This window comes from Pseudorasbora parva, chromosome 22 (genome assembly GCF_024679245.1).
Source record: "Pseudorasbora parva isolate DD20220531a chromosome 22, ASM2467924v1, whole genome shotgun sequence".
Lineage (NCBI taxonomy): Eukaryota > Metazoa > Chordata > Actinopteri > Cypriniformes > Gobionidae > Pseudorasbora > Pseudorasbora parva.
The window spans coordinates 1,492,719-1,512,231 of record NC_090193.1 but is presented as its reverse complement, the minus strand read 5'-3'; the positions used below and the strand labels follow the sequence as shown (position 1 = coordinate 1,512,231).

At 42.8% G+C, this 19,513-nt stretch overlaps 1 protein-coding gene across 1 annotated transcript; it reads left to right on the top strand.

Annotated features, from left to right (window-relative positions):
- The first annotated feature begins 1,217 nt into the window (after window positions 1-1,217).
- On the top strand, window positions 1,218-16,265 carry hrh1 (histamine receptor H1). Its single transcript, XM_067431286.1, has 2 exons — window positions 1,218-1,351; window positions 14,569-16,265. Exon 2 carries the CDS (start codon window positions 14,615-14,617, stop codon window positions 16,256-16,258), a length of 1,644 nt encoding a protein of 547 aa, XP_067287387.1. The 5' UTR covers window positions 1,218-1,351; window positions 14,569-14,614; the 3' UTR covers window positions 16,259-16,265.
- Window positions 16,266-19,513: the final 3,248 nt, after the last annotated feature.

Below are 19,513 nucleotides of genomic sequence, written 5' to 3'. Positions count from 1 at the left end.
AAAATCGGATATAGTCATCAAAACGGAATTGTTCATCAAGACCTGCAGTGTAAATGCGGCCTTAATTTAATTTAAAAAAAAATTTGTGGCAGAATTAAATGTAACCGTGTTTAAATACAATTATTTGTTGTATTACCAAAAAAAAAAAGGTCATACAAGTCATTGAAAAGAATGGATCTCTCTCTCTCTCTCTCTCTCTCTCTCTCTCTCTCTCTCTCTCTCTCTCTCTCTCTCTCTCTCTCTCTCTCTCTCTCTCTGTGTGTGTGTGTTCCCAACATTATAGGGGCAAAATGTCCCCACAAAGATGATAATATCTGAAATCCTTGACCTTGAAGGGACAATGTTTTGGTCCCCGTGAGGAAATCAGCTTCTCTACGTCATACACTGTAAAAAAAAAAAAAAAAAAAAAGGCAAATTTTGAACTTTTGCAGTACAATCGACTTGGATGTTTTAGTTTTTTCAACTTAAATTATGTTAAACTGACTTAAAAAAAATTAGTTACATCTTGTATAACTAATAAAAACAAGTTTAACATTTCTTTACTTATTTTGATGAGTTAAAACAATGTAAAAACATATGTTGTCATAACTTATTGAACATATGATTTTTTACAGTGTACAAAGTGACGTTTTTTGAAAATGTAAAAATGCATAAAGTTTTCTGTAATGGGTAGGTTTAGTGTAAGGGGAGAGAATATAAAGTTTGTTCTGTGTGTGTGTGTGTGTGTGTGTGTGTGTGTGTGTGTGTGTGTGTGTGTGTGTGTGTGTGTGTGTGTGTGTGTGTGTGTGTACTTGTTTTATTACTTTATATTATACACTAATACACACACACACACACACACACACACACACACACACACACACACACACACACACACACACACACACACACACACACACACACACACATATATATAAACCTGAGATCTCCAGCCAGCGGTCTCCACAATAGAAATGGATTTATAAACATATTAAATTATGTTTTTTTATTTGAAAATATAAAAATGCAGAATGTTTCCTATGATGGGTAGGTTTAGGGGCTGTGTGTGTGTGTGTGTGTGTGTGTGTGTGTGTGTGTGTGTGTGTGTGTGTGTGTGTGTGTGTGTGTGTGTGTGTGTGTGTGTGTGTGTGTGTGTGTGTGTGTCTGTGTGTCTGTGTGTCTGTGTGTGTCTGTGTGTCTGTGTGTGTCTGTGTGTGTGTCTGTGTCTGTCCCCGGTCCATCTATGAGACATCCATGAGGCTCTCCAGAGCAGTAAAGCGTCATTCAGCGTCCAGTTCACTCGAAGTGAGCACCAAACCTGTGGAGATAAACGCCATTCCTGCCGAGATTTCACTGCCGAAGGGTCCGGAGGGTAAGTTTCCACCCGTGCTTATTACCTATTACCTAATCACGTTAATGTCAATTCATGTCAACGAAGCGAAGCACTAAATCTATTATGTAAAAATCACCAGTATTTGCTCTCGTGAACGGTGTGATGGATTCGCGTTCACGCGCATTCCACAGGTGCGACCGAAGCGCGCGTGTCTTCCTCGCGGAGATCTTCATCCAATCAGAATGAAATTATCGATAAAGATATAGCTCTTTAGAAAAGGTCAAACGCGTGTAAGTTTTACGCATCGTCCCTTTACATTACGCGTCGAGTAATCATGAGACATATGTTTGGATAATCTACAACAATCTGTAAACCTGTGAGCTCTCAAGTTTACAGAAAAGCATAAATATTTAGTGCAACTGCATTCTTGACCGTTATGTGTTTATACCTAAAAAAAGGAGGGAAAAGCTAAATCTGACTAAAGTGCTTGATTTTCATGTTGCAATACTGTGAGATTAAGATATATTACATAATTCTGATTTGTAGTTATCAGTTCTTCATGCCACTACTTTAGATGAATCAACATCCACCAATGCTACATTTATTTTACTAAATATCCTAATCATTTAACAACATTACTTCAATGAGATCATTGTTTCCGCCTTAATTTAATATAGCCTATTGTTTATTAACATATGTACATTTCTAAAAAAAATAAATAAATAAAAAAAAAACTCTGGTCACAGATAAATCTAAATTGCCGTCAAGCTGCTTTGAAATGTGCATTGTGAATTGAATTGAACTGAACTGATGACCTGTTTTGTCTCATGGCATGTGTTCAGGTTTAGAAAGGCTTTTCCTCAAGCATCAACAGTACTAAACATTATTGTATGAATGTTTAATTGTCGTGCAAACTAGAGTTTTCAATTTTCAAAACCTAGATTAAAGTGAAGATTAAAGGCACAGTTCGGACGAAGACATTTTTAAAATGCTGCTCTTTTCCACAAGCCAGCAGTAAACCGTGACCAAAGAGCATGAGAGATGTCCAAAATGACATCTGTGCTATATTTCAAAGATCATTGATATTCTCTTCTGCCTTCACACTTATTCAGAGCAGCTTGCTAAATTTCTCCTTTCGGAAGAAAGACAATTAAAATATGTATGCATAAGCAAAGCATCACTTACGCTGTAAAAAAATAATAATGATAATAAGTTACCTGGTTGCCTTAATTTTGAGTTACATTTACATTTATGCATTTGTCAGACGCTTTTATGCAAAGCTATTTACATTGCATTAAAGGTACTGTTTGAGCTACAGGAAAGTTCATTGAAATACAATTACATTTAATACAATTAAATGTGTAAGCATATTGGGTAATTGTGTGTGTTTTATTTGTGATGATGCAGCCAAATTGTGATATTTTCATGATTTATCATATTTGTTATGCGGTTCAGATTCAATCATATTTTGAGTTTCTATTTATTAAATCAATCATTGTATCAACTCAAATTTTTTAATTTCAATAAACTCAAATTTTTAAGGCAACCAGGTTACTTACTTTTTAAAGATAAACCAACAAAACAATTTTACAGTTGCACACATGGCTTCTCTCCAAATGTGTCATATCACAAGTGCAATTGATGTATGAAAGATGGAAAGTGTTATATGTGTGCAAACATTCACACACAGTCCCAGAATATTTTTTTTTTTAATGAATAAGCCTGACAACACCATATTTACTGTGTAGATGGCGACACTTCACACTGATAAAAACAATGTGTTGGGTTAACTTAAAATATATATGCACCATTTTTGCATCACACTTTTTAACTTGGAATAATTTTGTTTAAAATTAACAAGAAAACCTTTTTTATACACTGTCAGGAAAAAAGGTACATTACTGTCACAGGGGTGGTACCCTAAGGTAACCAAAAAGGTACTAATATGTACCTTTAAGGTACTAATACGCACTCCTAAATTACTGATATGTACCATTTAGGGGTGAGTAAGGTACAAAGATGTACCTTTTCACTTTTGTACCTAAGGGTACCACCCCAGTGACAGCGCTGTACCTTTTTTTCTGAGAGTGTATGTACTTAAATATTTGAGTTCACTCAACATTCTTTACTTAAAAATATATGTGACACGATAGAATCTACTAAGTAATGTTAAGTTAACACAACTTGCACATACTTGCATGTCACATATATTTTCTTGTTAATTTTAAATAAAATTATTCCAAGTTGGGTTTACTTAAAAAGTGTGATGCAAAAATGGTGCACATATATTTTAAGTAAATCCAACACATAATTTTTACCAGTGCACAGAATCTAACCTGAGACGAGAGGCTAAGCGTTTGATGAGGTCTAGGCAAGAATGGATCGAAACCATCTCTCTTAGCAACAAGACTCTGTTTGACTCATATTTTCTGAGCATCCCTGGTGTCAGCGGCGGCTGCTTAATGAACCCGCGTGCGTCCGTGCTGTCGTAAGCACACGTTATTTCAGATATGTGGATTGTGTAACTCACTGACACCATCAAAAAGAGAGATGTCTCTCATTGTGCACTGTAAAAATGGATAATCTGCAAATGTTACCATGAAGAGACATTCTTAACTCATAACAATTTTTGGGGGGGTTGTTTGGTATAAATTAATACAGTATTTAGGTTGATTCAGTAATGCTAAATAATATTTCTTTCAGTGTAGTCACACATCAAAAAGGGCACTTTTTAAAAAAAATGCTGGGCTGTTTTAACACATATTTGGGTCAAATATGGATAAACCCAACGTGTTTGTGTTTGTTGATTCAACCTAGCATTTTAGAGTGTACTCTTAACCCTTTATGGGACAGCGTTGCCATAAGGCAACAATAGATTTTTTACTAATTTCCTTGTTATTCAGACAAAAATGCGAAATAAAGGGCAGGCCTTAAAGAGGTGATGATTGAGAAACTTTCCCTTGAGCCTTTTATTTATAAAAGGTCATAGTAATAGAAGAATATCCTGTAAGTTTCAGAGCTGAAAACTTCCTTGTTAGTAAAAGTAAAGCTAAGGCCCAGAAAACGAGGCTCTTAAATCAATGACGTAATAGAAGCGGGAAACTCCGCCTCTACAGATAAATGTGTACAAATGCTTCTGTAGCCCCACCCACCTGTTTCTGTAGCCCCGCCCCCTGACTGTTTCTGCAGCCCCACCCACCGACTCGTAGAGCTAAACTAGCAATAAACACGCAGAAGATAGCAAGATAAACGCTTGTAAACAAGACACAGGTTGACTGGATTTGCAGACATATTGAGATTAAAACACAACACTGTGCTTCTATAGTGGATCTGACAGGAATGGTGCAGCACACTTATGTGAGGAAAATGTTTTTTTTTCATATATATGTGATAGTATTTTATACAGATCGTATTGATTAAGTGTACGTACGAGTCTAACAGAACATACCTTAGCACGCTGTCACAGGCTGGAGAATCCTTTATTTGTTGGTTCATTTGGACGTGCCGTGTTTTCCAGACGGGCTATCAAAACGTAAGCAAGTCAGCAGGCCGGTGAATCTTAAATAGAGAAATAACAATCATTTCTTGATCTGCGTTGTTCACTCTCATGACTTAATATGTGAAGAATGTGTGCGCGTGCATGTGCATGTGTGTGTGTGTGTGTGTGTGTGTGTGTGTGTGTGTGTGTGTGTGTGTGTGTGTGTGTGTGTGTGGTTTGCGCTTATATCCACCTATTTGGCGGGCCAAGTAATAAAAAAATAAATCAATGGTGGGTGGAAGAGAAATAAATCATTGTGTTTGTATGATAAAGTGGTTTAGCGAGCCCTGTGAGAGAATCATTCCGGCCGCTTTCAAAACAATCCCTCATGTGAACTGACAGGGGAGCTGAAGCTCATTAAATATGCAAATCTTATCCAATCCTAGCCGTGGGCGTTGACTTCCAAGAAAATAGCCTATATTACTTATTAGTTATGATGTTTTTGTATGTAAAAACCTGTCAGGGTTCTGCCCTGGCAGCTCTGTCTGTTTAGTCTTTGTTTAATGTTTCTATGTTTGTGTTGTGTCTTAGTGCATGGATCTGTCTCTCTCTTTGTGTCTGTCATGTGTTCCTCTTGTCCTACCTCCTTGTTTGCTGTTACCACGCCCCCTTGTTTAGTCTGGTCTAGTCCTCGTTTCACTAATTGTGCTCACCTGTTCCTCATGTGCTCTGGTCCCTTTATATTGTGCTACCTTCCCTCATGTCTTTGCTGGTTCGTTGTGTATGTTTGTGAGCGTTTGCTTGTGCGTACATGTCTCTAGCTCCTTGTCTAGCCTAGTCTAGCCTTTTCTAGTTTTAGTGTCTCCTGTTTTTCTAGCTTTGAATTTATTTTCAGTTTTTTCTTTGTTCCTGAGTTTTTGAGTCTAGTGAAGTTTCTGTCTTTATTTTTGCTTGTTTTCTCCAGGTCTTATTTTGGTATTTTTCTTCTAGCCTTATTGTTTAGTTTTCTTGGTTCTGATAGCTTACCTTTTTATTTTTCCTGTTTTCCACTTTTATTTTCTCAGTTCAGTCTTTTTATAGAGATTGGTTTTGTTTTATTTTTCTTCGTTTTCTAGCTCCAGTTTTTATTTTAAGTTTTTGTTTAATTTAGTCATAGTTCTTAGTTTGTCTGTTTCTTGTTGTCTTGTCTAGAGTCTTGTCGTGTGTGTGTGTCCTGTGTTGTTTTCTGTCCAGTGTTTTTTCCCTGGCCGCTGTCTCCACTGCCTGTCAGCCAAGACTCCTGCTTCGGTGAGAACCTCAAGCCTCAGGTTCCTGCCTGGATTGGTCCAACCCCGCCCTGCCTGGTGTTGCCTCCCAAGCTGTCGTGAAGTTCATTGGCTGCCTGGACTGGTCTCAGTGGTCATCCTCCCCTGCCCGTCATCGTCGTGTCTTTCCCCTGCCCTGGTGTTTGGACTGTCACTCATCCACTACCCCATTGTGTCTGTTGATCTGTCTTGTTAATAAACTGTCCTTGTTCACTCTGCATCTGGGTCCTCCACTTCCTGATCCTTGACAGAACGAACCAGCCCAGATCGGACCCAGCAGAATGAGCTTCAAGATCCGTCCCCCTACCAAGGCTCAAGAGCGACTGTCCCGTCAGCAAGGTCTAGCAGCACTTCGCCAGGGGGGTCTAGATGAGAGGGCCTTTGCCCAGAAGTTCTGGACTATGGCTAGGGGTCTAGAATATCAGGATGCAGCCCTCAAAGACATCTTTAACCTCTGCTTGGACGACCCCTTGCCACAGTCAGAGATGGAGGGGCTGAGATACTTGGGGTATTGGGAATTCACCAACTATATACATCTTCGCAGGCAGTGGGCAGCACTGACACGTCCTGAATTCTTTTGTAATGACAAATTAACACTCTCAACCTCATCAAGTCCAGTTCTAGGCTCTTTACCATCTTCAAAGAAGAGGCGGAGGAGAGCGAGTCGGTCTGCTGTATCTGTCTCCGAGTCAATCTCAGTTGTTCCTAAGCCAGCTCCTACTATTTCATGGTCCACTCCCGTCAGTCCAGAGCCAGTCGAGCCCGCACCTGTCAGTCCAGAGCCAGTCGAGCCCGCACCTGTCAGTCCAGAGCCAGTCGAGCCCGCACCTGTCAGTCCAGAGCCAGTCGAGCCCGCACCTGTCAGTCCAGAGCCAGTCGAGCCCGCACCTGTCGGGCCAGAGCCAGTCGAGCCCGCACCTGTCGGGCCAGAGCCAGTCGAGCCCGCACCTGTCGGGCCAGAGCCAGTCGAGCCCGCACCTGTCGGGCCAGAGCCAGTCGAGCCCGCACCTGTCAGGCCAGAGCCAGTCGAGCCCGCACCTGTCAGGCCAGAGCCAGTCGAGCCCGCACCTGTCAGGCCAGAGCCAGTCGAGCCCGCACCTGTCAGGTCAGAGCCAGTCGAGCCCGCACCTGTCAGGCCAGAGCCAGTCGAGCACAAATTGTCATGCCCTCGAAAGCGGAAGAAGAGGAGAGCCCATGCCTGCAAGTCAGCTGCCATTCTAGATGCCCCTCATCTGTTGGTCCAGGAGGGCCGGAATCAAGCGGCTCCAGCCCCTGAGCGCAGTCCAGTGTCGGCTCCAGCCCCTGAGCGCAGTCCAGTGTCGGCTCCAGCCCCTGAGCGCAGTCCAGTGTCGGCTCCAGCCCCTGAGCGCAGTCCAGTGTCGGCTCCAGCCCCTGAGCGCAGTCCAGTGTCGGCTCCAGCCCCTGAGCGCAGTCCAGTGTCGGCTCCAGCCCCTGAGCGCAGTCCAGTGTCGGCTCCAGCCCCTGAGCGCAGTCCAGTGTCGGCTCCAGCCCCTGAGCGCAGTCCAGTGTCGGCTCCAGCCCCTGAGCGCAGTCCCGTGTCGGCTCCAGCCCCAGAGCGGAGTCCAGTGGCTCCATCTCCTGTTCCTAACCCAGTGAGGGCTTCACCTTCTGTCCCAGGGCACACTTCAAGGCTGGCCGTCCCAAGAGCCCGCTTCAGAGGAGGCCGTCCCAGAGCCCGCTTCAGAGGAGGCCGTCCCAGAGCCCGCTTCAGAGGAGGCCGTCCCAGAGCCCGCTTCAGAGGAGGCCGTCCCAGAGCCCGCTTCAGAGGAGGCCGTCCCAGAGCCCGCTTCAGAGGAGACCGTCCAGAGCCCACCAGTCAAGCCCAGGAGGGCGCTCCCGAGTCAGTCCCTGAGCACGCCAGTCAAGCCCAGGAGGGCGCTCCCGAGTCAGTCCCTGAGCACGCCCGTCAAGCCCAGGAGGGCGCTCCCGAGTCAGTCCCTGAGCCCGCCAGTCAAGCCCAAGAGGGCGCTCCCGAGTCAGTCCCTGAGCCCGCCAGTCAAGCCCAGGAGGGCGCTCCCGAGTCAGTCCCTGAGCCCGCCAGTCAAGCCCAGGAGGGCGCTCCCGAGTCAGTCCCTGAGCACGCCAGTCAAGCCCAGGAGGGCGCTCCCGAGTCAGTCCCTGAGCAGGCCAGTGCAGCCCAGGAGGGCGCTCCCGAGTCAGTCCCTGAGCAGGCCAGTGCAGCCCAGGAGGAGGCCCCAGTGTCAAGTCCAGTATCTGTCCCTGAAGTCATGTCCAGTCAGAGGTCCCCACCATTGAAGAGGCCCCATGCCTTTGGTCGGGTGCCTAATACCCCTCCCATCCCACCCTCCCTGTTTCCTGGTCCTTGTGGGTTCCCTAGGTCGGCACCCCCTTGGTCAGCCCCTAACCACTCCCCTAGATTATTTTCCTCCCCAGTTCTGCCTCCCATGTTTCCTGTCTGCCCTGGTACTCCTAGTTTTGTTCCCCGCCCACCCTCCCAAGTGTTACCGCCTTTGTTTCCCTTGCCTAGTTTGGACGCCAGGGGGCGTCCATTGGGGGGAGGGTACTGTCAGGGTTCTGCCCTGGCAGCTCTGTCTGTTTTGTCTTTGTTTAATGTTTCTATGTTTGTGTTGTGTCTTAGTGCATGGATCTGTCTCTCTTTGTGTCTGTCATGTGTTCCTCTTGTCCTACCTCCTTGTTTGCTGTTACCACGCCCCCTTGTTTAGTCTGGTCTAGTCCTCGTTTCACTAATTGTGCTCACCTGTTCCTCATGTGCTCTGGTCCCTTTATATTGTGCTACCTTCCCTCATGTCTTTGCTGGTTCGTTGTGTATGTTTGTGAGCGTTTGCTTGTGCGTACATGTCTCTAGCTCCTTGTCTAGCCTAGTCTAGCCTTTTCTAGTTTTAGTGTCTCCTGTTTTTCTAGCTTTGAATTTATTTTCAGTTTTTTCTTTGTTCCTGAGTTTTTGAGTCTAGTGAAGTTTCTGTCTTTATTTTTGCTTGTTTTCTCCAGGTCTTATTTTGGTATTTTTCTTCTAGCCTTATTGTTTAGTTTTCTTGGTTCTGATAGCTTACCTTTTTATTTTTCCTGTTTTCCACTTTTATTTTCTCAGTTCAGTCTTTTTATAGAGATTGGTTTTGTTTTATTTTTCTTCGTTTTCTAGCTCCAGTTTTTATTTTAAGTTTTTGTTTAATTTAGTCATAGTTCTTAGTTTGTCTGTTTCTTGTTGTCTTGTCTAGAGTCTTGTCGTGTGTGTGTGTGTCCTGTGTTGTTTTCTGTCCAGTGTTTTTTCCCTGGCCGCTGTCTCCACTGCCTGTCAGCCAAGACTCCTGCTTCGGTGAGAACCTCAAGCCTCAGGTTCCTGCCTGGATTGGTCCAACCCCGCCCTGCCTGGTGTTGCCTCCCAAGCTGTCGTGAAGTTCATTGGCTGCCTGGACTGGTCTCAGTGGTCATCCTCCCCTGCCCGTCATCGTCGTGTCTTTCCCCTGCCCTGGTGTTTGGACTGTCACTCATCCACTACCCCATTGTGTCTGTTGATCTGTCTTGTTAATAAACTGTCCTTGTTCACTCTGCATCTGGGTCCTCCACTTCCTGATCCTTGACAAAACCATGCGGACGTCATTAGTTGACCTCAAACAACAGTAAAAAAAAAAAAAAAAAGCCATTTCATGACGCCTTTAAGGTAGCCAATAATGTGCTCTTTTTAAGTCACATGACGCAGGTGGAAGAACCGAACCAGTGCCGGAAAACTCCATCTCATGTTCCCCTCCAGCTTTAAAGGTCCTGTTCTTTGCGATCCCATCTTTCAAACTTTAGTTAGTGTATAATGTTGCTGTTAGAGTATAAATAATAATAATACCTGTAAAATTATAAAGCTCAGAGTTCAATGCCAAGCGAGATATTTTATTTAACAGAAGTTCCCTTTCAAAGCCGACAGCGAGCGGCCGGTTTGGGCTACACCGCTGCACTTCCTGCTGTGATGACGTCACTAGAACCGTTTGTTGACTAAAGCTCCGCCCACAAGAATATGCAAAATAGGGGGCGTGGTCTCGTTTCTCTCCCATGTGGTGAAGAGCGTGCATTCAGCGCTTGCATCGCCCCGTTATGGGAAGAGGCGGGACCTTTCCGGGCAAAGTGCGCTAAGCTGCTGTCCAATCACAACACGGGAAGCGCTGGCCCAATCAGAACTCGTTACGTATTTCTGAAGGAGGGACTTCGTAGAACAAGGAAATCATCAGGCCGTTTTTAGGACAGAGGAAACAGCGCTGTACAGATCAGTCAATTGTGTGAAAAATACATGCGAAACATGAACTCATGTTATATTGCACACTGTAAACACAATCAAAGCTTCGAAAACACGAAAAACGGGACCTTTAAAACCGTCAGATATTGTTGTTTTAACTTTATTTGTGTAAAGGCCGTTTGTTTTAGTCTTTGCATGTTCGTTTTAACACTGAGTCGGTTCTTCCCCCTGCGTCATGTGACCTTTCAGACGTGATGACATCACACGCCGTAATGAAGAACAATACCAAAGTCGAGCATTAGAGGTTAAAGTGTGTATAAATGTGTATTTGTGAAGTAAATGTGTGATGGTTTGTCTGGATCAGACTCTATTCCTCTGGGATCATCAGAGACTCTGAAGCTCTTCCTCATTGATTTGAACCTTCAGCCGTTGGTTCCCATTGAAGGCCATTATGAGGAGAAAAATCCTGGAATGTTTTCCTCAAAACACTTCATTTCTTTTCCACTGAAGAAAGAAAGACATGAACAACTTGGATTAGATGGGGGTGAGGAAAATATAAGGAGATTTTCATTTTGAAGTGAATTAATCCTTTAAAGGAATATCATGAATTGGCCATTTCCAATTGAATTGGGGGGCTTTTCCTCCTCAGTGCCTAAAGTGGTTATGAATTATGATACGCTTGATTCGTTGGGCCGGATTGCTTTCTCACCTCAACCGAATTGCCCGGGTTTGTTTTCAAACAGGCCTCGTTCAGCGATCGCAGAGCAATTTTTTTTTTTTGTGCAGAGTGCAATTGCCATGTTCATATACACCTAAAAACAAACTGACCTAAGGGAGAAAACAAACAGTCCAAATGAGCCAGATGTGAAAACACCTTCCCTGCTTTAGTGGACTCAGATATCCGCCAGAAGCCCAGAGTTTAGTGATCATAAAGATCGTGATGGATTATAGGGCGACAGAAGATCGGTTAAATACACAAGAGCTGAACCGTTTAGGGCTTTATAGGTCAATAGCAATACTTTATAATCAATACGAAACCTAATAGGTAACCAGTGCAGAGCAGTGTATTTTCTTGACCTAGTAAGAACTCTAGCAGCTCATTTTGGACAAAGTGTTGTTTATTGTGGGTGCAGGACAGCTAGCTCGTAATTCATTACAGTAATCCAGAATAGAGGTCATAAATGCAGAGGTCATAAACTTTTCTACATCAGAGACAGATAACATGTTCCACAGCTTGGCGATGTTTCTGAGGTGGAAGACGGCTGTTTTTGTAACATATGAAATATGATTTTTGAAAGACAAGTTTCTGTCTGATATAACACCCAGGTCTTTAACTGTAGTGGATGAAGTAAGAGTACATTCTTCTAGAGATTCTGTGCACAGGTTTTTGGTCCAATAAGTAATACCTTAGTCATATCTCATTTTAATTAAATAAAAATTACAGGTCATCAAATATTTTATATCTTTAACACACTAAGGCCCTATCCCACTGATCTGAGATCAGGGTCTGGAGCTCTTAGAGTCTGAATCCTCTTCTGCTAGTTTAACGACGGGACAAACGGTCGGCGCTCCGGCTCATGGTCTAAAAGGGTCGTCCCTCATATCTTAATGAGTCATGGGTGTGTTTTGGGCGTAATGAGCAATAAACCAATCAGAGCCTCATCTCTCTTTCCCTTTAAAAGCCAGCTGTGCTCGAGCCATGAGCGGATTCACTGTTTACATGAGGAGAGACTGAACGCTTCTCCTGTGTGTGTGTGTGTGTGTGTGTGTGTGTGTGTGTGTGTGTGTGTGTGTGTGTGTGTGTGTGTGTGTGTTGTGCACCACCTATAGGCTCATATTACTAACACACCCTTCAAGTAACAGAAATACTGCACTATTGACTTTAGAGCAGGTGTGTGTTGGTCAGTGGTTAGTGGTTTTCAGTTCCTCTTAATAGCAACGCTCCAACAATGCTTCTGAACACGCTTCTGTTTTCAGACCATATTCCTTTAAGCATTTGCCTATTTAAATGATTGAGTATTTAGGACTATTTCTAAACACTCAATACTCTATTTCTAAATACTTAAAAACTCAAAAATGTACTTATTCTTATGTGATTCTTTTTCCCCCTTTTACTTAGAAGTGTTTGTCATTGAATCAATAATTTAAACGATTTATTCACAAACGCTGATTCATCCAAAAAACGAAACAAGTCGTGATGAATGAGACTTCAAATTATTCCATCTTTTCGCGAGTCTCTGTTATATGGAGTCCCATGGGCAAAAGCCTGTTCGTTTTACTCTGAACTTTTTTTATCAAAAAATCGGGACCTCTAACCGACGTACACCGGCTTTTTATTTTGTCCATTCGATAGCCTACATATCATCATATCGCACAGCCCTAACTGAGTATCATCGGCATAACAGTGGAAATTAATTCCATTTCTTCTTATAATATTATCAAGTGGCAGCATATATATTGAGAATAACAGAGGGCCTAACACAGAGCCTTGAAAACTGTATTTACCTTGGCATAGTTGAATAATAAGAGTTCTGTGCATGAAACTAACATACCATGAGCCTTAAACACCATTGTTACCTCCTTCATATGTAAATCTTGTGCTTGAAAAAGACCAGTGAAAAACGGGAGAATTCCAACATAACACCAACTGTGACATAACAATCGGGATAATTAAAATTTAAGCCTCCCCAAATTTGCATATAACCTATGTTTAAGGCCAGTGTTAACGTGGACCTGCACCGAATCAACAGAAGTTCTGCAGATATTGTGAAGACGAGGACAATATAGTGAAAACGGCAGATCATGGATATAAATGTTATGTTCCCGGCTGTGCAGGGGAAGTGAGGACTTTTCATAGCCTTCCCACAGAACAGAACTGTCATGGTTGATGTTTATCTATAACCGGATGCAGTTACAATTTAATTCAAAGTTGTTAGTTTGCTCTGACTAGTGTCAATTTCTTTAACTTCGTTAATTTAAAAAAATATGTTAATTGACAACCTTTTTTTCCATGACTAAGACAAGACGAGATGACACAAATGTCCTTAAACGATTATCGTGACTATATAAACATGCAATATTGTTAAACTAAAAAACGTATTTTTTAGTTTAAAACGTATTTTTAAAAACGTACTTTAAAAACGTATTTTTTTTGGGGGGGGGGGGGGAGGGGGGTTGTGATTGCGGTTGCGATTTCAGTAACTTAAATCCCCCAATCAGAGCTTTTCTTTTTAAGAATAGGTATATTATCCGGTGTTTTACTTAAACATTGATATCTGGCAACCATGTGCACGTGAGCTCTCTCTCTCTCGCGCGCGCGCGGATGATCTGAAAACACCAATAAACAAGTTGGCTGCATTTCAGCAACCTCCATTTGAGATGTTCTGCTTTAAGGGTCATTCTGTGTTCTGTCCCGATTCGCGAGCCGCTTGTGCTGTTGTGAGCTACAGAAATAAGAGCAGAGCAGAGCTCAAAATTATTATTGATGACCCTTCCAAATAAGGCAAAAACAGATCATTTCATTCTAGAGACAATTTCTAGGATTGAAAATGGACCTGTAAAACCCTATCTGGACAATGTTAACCCTTATATAAGCCACACACCCTATATGTAGATATCAGAGAACAATTGAAAATATTGTTTCAACTCATTCTAGGGCACCTTTAACCAAAAATGGTTCTTTGATTGCATTGCTGTTAAAACCCCCTTTAGGAACGTGTATGAACAAGAATTCTAGCCTGGATGCCAGCCGAACTTAGCCCCGCCCACAACATCTGAGCTCGGGCAGTTCGGTCTGGACTTGATCCATAGAGGAGTAATTATGCCTGAACAGAAACTGACCAATGAGATCATCAGGGTGGGCTTTAGACGATGATGGACAGATGAGGCATTTTGGGGGGTAAAATATGTGTTAATTTCGACAAGGTTGCTGCTAAAATTCACATTCCTGGGTCTACATATCACATTATTGAGGTCCCTTCAACCCGCGGACATGGAAAACAACCTGCGGGAAAACTGGAAACTTGGCAACACAGTGCAGTTGAGTTCTGTTGAGATTTGATAACTAACGTTATGCGTCGTTCTGCTGCTCTGATTGGTTGTAAATCGAGGGTCCAATCGAGGTCTTTCCTGGTTTGGTTGAAACGCCCCATAATTACAGCCCAATGGAGCACACTGACTAGAATTGATTATGACCACATCAGGCTACAAGAATTCACTAGTTTGATGCATTCTCTTTGGTTTTGTCTTTCAGAAACTCCATTTGGAAATGATTTTTAAACCCCCCCAAAAAAGTGGCTATGTGCTTTCTCACAACTTTGATGTCATGTGACACGTTGGACTGCCCAATGGAGGCCACTACGATACTTACCGCCACAAACAGCCAAGTCAAGAGAATCCTTCAAGAACCTGCCGAGCCCAATGTCACGACTCTGGGGAACGCGTCCGTCCCTTTCCACCATCACATGAACAATGCGGTGTTGGGGATCCTTCTTGGCACGCTGTCCCTCCTGACGGTTATCATGAACCTGCTGGTGCTTTTTGCTGTAAGAAAGGAACGGACTCTACACACGGTTGGAAACCTTTACATCGTCAGCCTGTCGATTGCGGACCTTATTGTTGGGGCTACGGTCATGCCCTTGAATCTGGTCTATCTTCTTGAGGATGAGTGGAAACTCGGGCATGTTATTTGCCGGTTCTGGCTGGTCATGGACTATGTGGCAAGCACGGCTTCCATCTTCAGTTTGTTCATCCTTTGCTTGGACCGGTACCGTTCCGTACGACACCCCTTGCAGTACCTGAAGTATCGGACGCGAGGGAGAGCCACATTGTTGATTTGTAGCGCGTGGCTCCTCTCCATGACATGGATCATTCCCATCCTGGGCTGGCGGATGTTTGCTCAAGTCGACCGGAAGCCAGAATTGGAGAACCAGTGCGACACGGACTTCCGATTGGTGACGTGGTTTAAAATTCTGACCGCCATCCTCAACTTCTACATCCCTTCCTTTCTCATGCTTCTATTCTACTCGCAGATTTTCATCGCAGTCCGGGATCATTACAGGGAATGGGAGAACTTTGCCGGTCCTATGGTGAAAACGGAAGCGGACGACACCTTGGCAAATGGACTTCAGCTGAAGGCGACCAAAGCCTCGGAGAGTCTGGCTTCGCATGCGTATTCTCAAAACGAAGGTCTGCTGGAGCAGTACAGTCTGGAACAGCCTTACAACACAAGAGACGTTACTGAGGACAACCCTGATTCCTTGACTGAGGCAAGGAGGAAGAGTTGCTTCAAGAAGAAACCAATGTTCAGTCTTTCGAAACGCTTGCAAAAGAGCATGCAAGACTCCGAGATTTCCTTTCCGAGCGATGATGGGGAAACCGTCGCCGAATGCCCGCTGAGACAGCCATCTTTATCTCTCGCCTTCATGCAGTCCGAGAACAACGCCCAGCCCCAAACCTTCATAAATGTGAATGACTGTAATGTGCTAGTGCCAAACTCAGTTGGTAACATTTCTGAGAGTGCGCAGATGGATATTCGCAATTACACCACAGTTCTCTGCAATCACAACACCCCGCCATCTCCTCCATCTCCATGGGCCGAGAATAGCCCTACGATGGACGCCTCCGACCCATTACCCGCAAAACAAACATGGCAGAAGCTCTGCGAACAATCAAAGCAAAGCATCCACAGCATGCGCATCCGAAAGGAGCGGAAAGCCGCCCGGCAACTGGGCTTCATCATTGGTGTGTTTATGGTGTGCTGGATCCCCTACTTCATCACCTTCATGGTCATGGCCTTGTGTGAGACCTGCGTGCATCACGAACTTCATATGTTCACCATTTGGCTAGGGTACATCAACTCCACGCTCAATCCCTTCATATACCCGCTGTGCAATGAAAACTTCAAGAGGGTGTTCAAAAAGATCTTTCACATTAATGGATAAGGAGCCTGTGCGTTCCATTGGTGGTTTTTGTGACATGTTTGTACATTGGTAGTTCTGCCATGCTTGTGATCTTGTAAGTAACTTTGTTATTTCTTGCTGAGTGTCGGCTTGACACGTCTGCAATCTGCATCAGATTACATGATAAACGTATTCAAATATTAAAGCACCTATGTTGCTCGCTAAGAAAATCATTTCCAAAGCAAAATGTCCCTCCAGCGGGAGTTCTTCAGTTCCTGAACTCAGGGCCGGTGCTAGCCATTTGGGTGCCCTAAGCACAAATGCTTGGCGGTGCCCCCCCCCCCCCAACACCCCACCACCCAACCCACCCTACCCTATCCTCCCCTCCCCAAACAAACACCCACCCACCAAAGAAATAACTACCATTCAGAATTTCTTATTTAGGTTCTCTTTACTTCCAAAATAACTGCTGCAAATGAATAATTGAAACTGAACAATATAAACACAGAAAGTTAAAAGTGCAAAAAAAAAGTTTTGTGTAAATAGAATAAGTCTATGAATTTTATAAAGTATGAATTTTAAAGTGCACGTTTTAAACTGCTAATAACCATGCATAACTGCACAGTACAAATTACTCAACAGAGGGACTACATCTCTATAAAGAGTCCATTCTGCTATTCTATAGAACTATATTAAACATTTTCACTACCATCAGTTGTCAGAGGCCCTACAGAGGCACACGTCTACATTTCCTAGCTGCAAAATCAGCTATCAGGTCATCATATGACAGTTTCTGAGCCACGTCCCCATTGATAACCACAAGACAAAATATTCAGGGATTCTACTGAAAACCAGAGGGAGTCTGGCACAGAGATTCACCTTTTTCTCGACTAATTTGGTCTAGGCCTATGTTTTGAAGTACTTAAATTGTCTGGTTGTAATTGGTTGCAATCACTATGGCACATCCAGTTAGAATGCAATAAGGACTCTGATGTTTCTTCTGTAACATTTATTCTCCACCATAAGTCGGGGCAAGTTTGTGGTTCTGAAAATATACATACAAATGGGTAAATAACAATATACAAAAGGATGCCAATAGCAGTACACATAAATGATGTGTAATTATGATAACAATGGACAAATAACAGTACAAATTACTAAACTGTTACACAAGAAATGAAATCCGCACTTACTAGCCTATAAATTGTCATGTAGGCTTATTTTATCATCATGTAAGAATCCTGTTCTGAGCGGGGCTCGAACTCCCGGCCGTAATGTCATTAGCGCCATTCCGGCTGCCTTTGTGTAAACAACACAACGGTGCATTTACGGCATACACATTTAGCTCGCGAATGTACAACAAAGAATATAGCACTCATGGTAAATATATGTAAACATGCCTTATAATAATTATAGTACAGAGGAATACTCGTTCTCCATTAGAATTGTCTATGCACGATTGCGATAGATAAGGATCTATGCTACTAATACTTTCAGTTCGCGGTAAACTATGATTTTAAACAATCATAGTACATTATTATGTACACATGACAGTCCTTCATAACAGCCTATATTACTTTTGTATTGCATTTGTATATTAACATGCTTTTAGAAATATTTTATGTGTTATTTATACTAGTAGGCTAGCCTATTGTGATGATTTTATCACGACCCAGATTTTTTGGTGCCCCCCCAAGCACTTGGTGCCCTACGCGCAGTGCGTGATGTGCGTGTGCGGAGCGCCGGCCCTGCCTGAACTCCTGAAATATCTCTATTGTAGTCATCCGGAAACCAAAACATCACAATATTCCTCATCTGTCCCTCACACTCTTTAACAAATCCTTCCCTCACGAGCCTAAAAATATACTTTTTTTTTTGGTCCATATGCTTATATTGTGATATTTTTTACTATTTTTTTTTTTTTTGCAAGATTTTTTCTTTTAGTTACCTTTTAACTTTTAACTAGATTTTATCAATAAATAATATAATTTAAAGGCTTACTTCAATGATTAGCATATGGCTTTGTATCAGTAGAAACCCTCGAGTTTATCAGTGGAAACCCTCGAGTAGAAATTTGAGTATATTCGAATGATTGAAATGTTAACACACACACACACCCCCCACCCCCCTGGGGAAAAATCCTCTGATGATGCAAATATCATAATATCATTTTGTGTCATCTGAGGATTTTTTGGCCAGAGGTTAAAGACTACCTCAGCTCTCCTGATGAATGTAATCTGACTCCTGCTGCGTTTGTGCCGTGACTCTCACTCAGCTCACTCACATTATATTGAACACACACCTCCCGTTTTTAATTGTAGTGTCTATTCTCTAACTGAACTGATTTTATGAAAATGAACGCGGTGAGAAATTGAGCCAGTAATCCAGGAGCGGTGGCTTTGGGAGTGGCCTCGTAGGGCAGCGAAGCAATGCATTCCGGGAGTTGTTGTCTTTCATCCTCATGAGACAAAAATACATTTTCTGTCTTTTCTCAGTCTAGAAGGGACCGAATTCAAAAATAATTTCACATTTCTACTACATAAATGACCCAGTTTAAATACAAAGCTTAATGCTAAATAACTGAAGTAACCTTTTAAGCACATTCCTTCAACTTAAATTTTAAATAACATTTCATGCATAATCCTGTTAATTCAGCACAGAATATCTCACGTTGGGTGTCTCTGCCGACCTCTTGTGAAAAATAATTATATAGGTTTGCGTATCCAGAGCTTCAGACTGACGGCAGCTTTCATTGGTCGAGGACCGCCCAAGAGGATGTTTGACTGACATGTAACACAACCAATCACAGTTCGCTTTGTTTTGTGTCGTGTTTAGGGGCGTGAAAATATAAAGTCGATATTCCTGTAATAAAAGACCACCGTGCATCTATAAATTATTCATTCATGAACGTTGTTCAAGTTTACTGCAACAATGGAGCCGCAATGAACCGCTTGAACCACTCTGATGAACACAAAAAATGTTTTAATTCATTTTGGGTTAAGATGACCTGAGGGATGGATGAGGGTTAAATTATTCATATGCATTATAAAGGGGCGGGCCTGATTGAGTTAAGGCTGGTACTCCACAATAACAGAAAAAAAAATGTTCTCGCACCCAGAGCTGCCTGAACAAAATTATGTCTTTTTTTTCTCTCGCAGCTCTGGTTTTGGAGTTCTCACATGCTGCGTCCCAATTCGCCTACTTATACTACGTCCTAAAAGTATGTACTGTTTTTGTGAAGAAAAGGTATATACTTTTGAGTGTGTAGCAGAAAAGTGTGCAAGCTTCGGGACTACT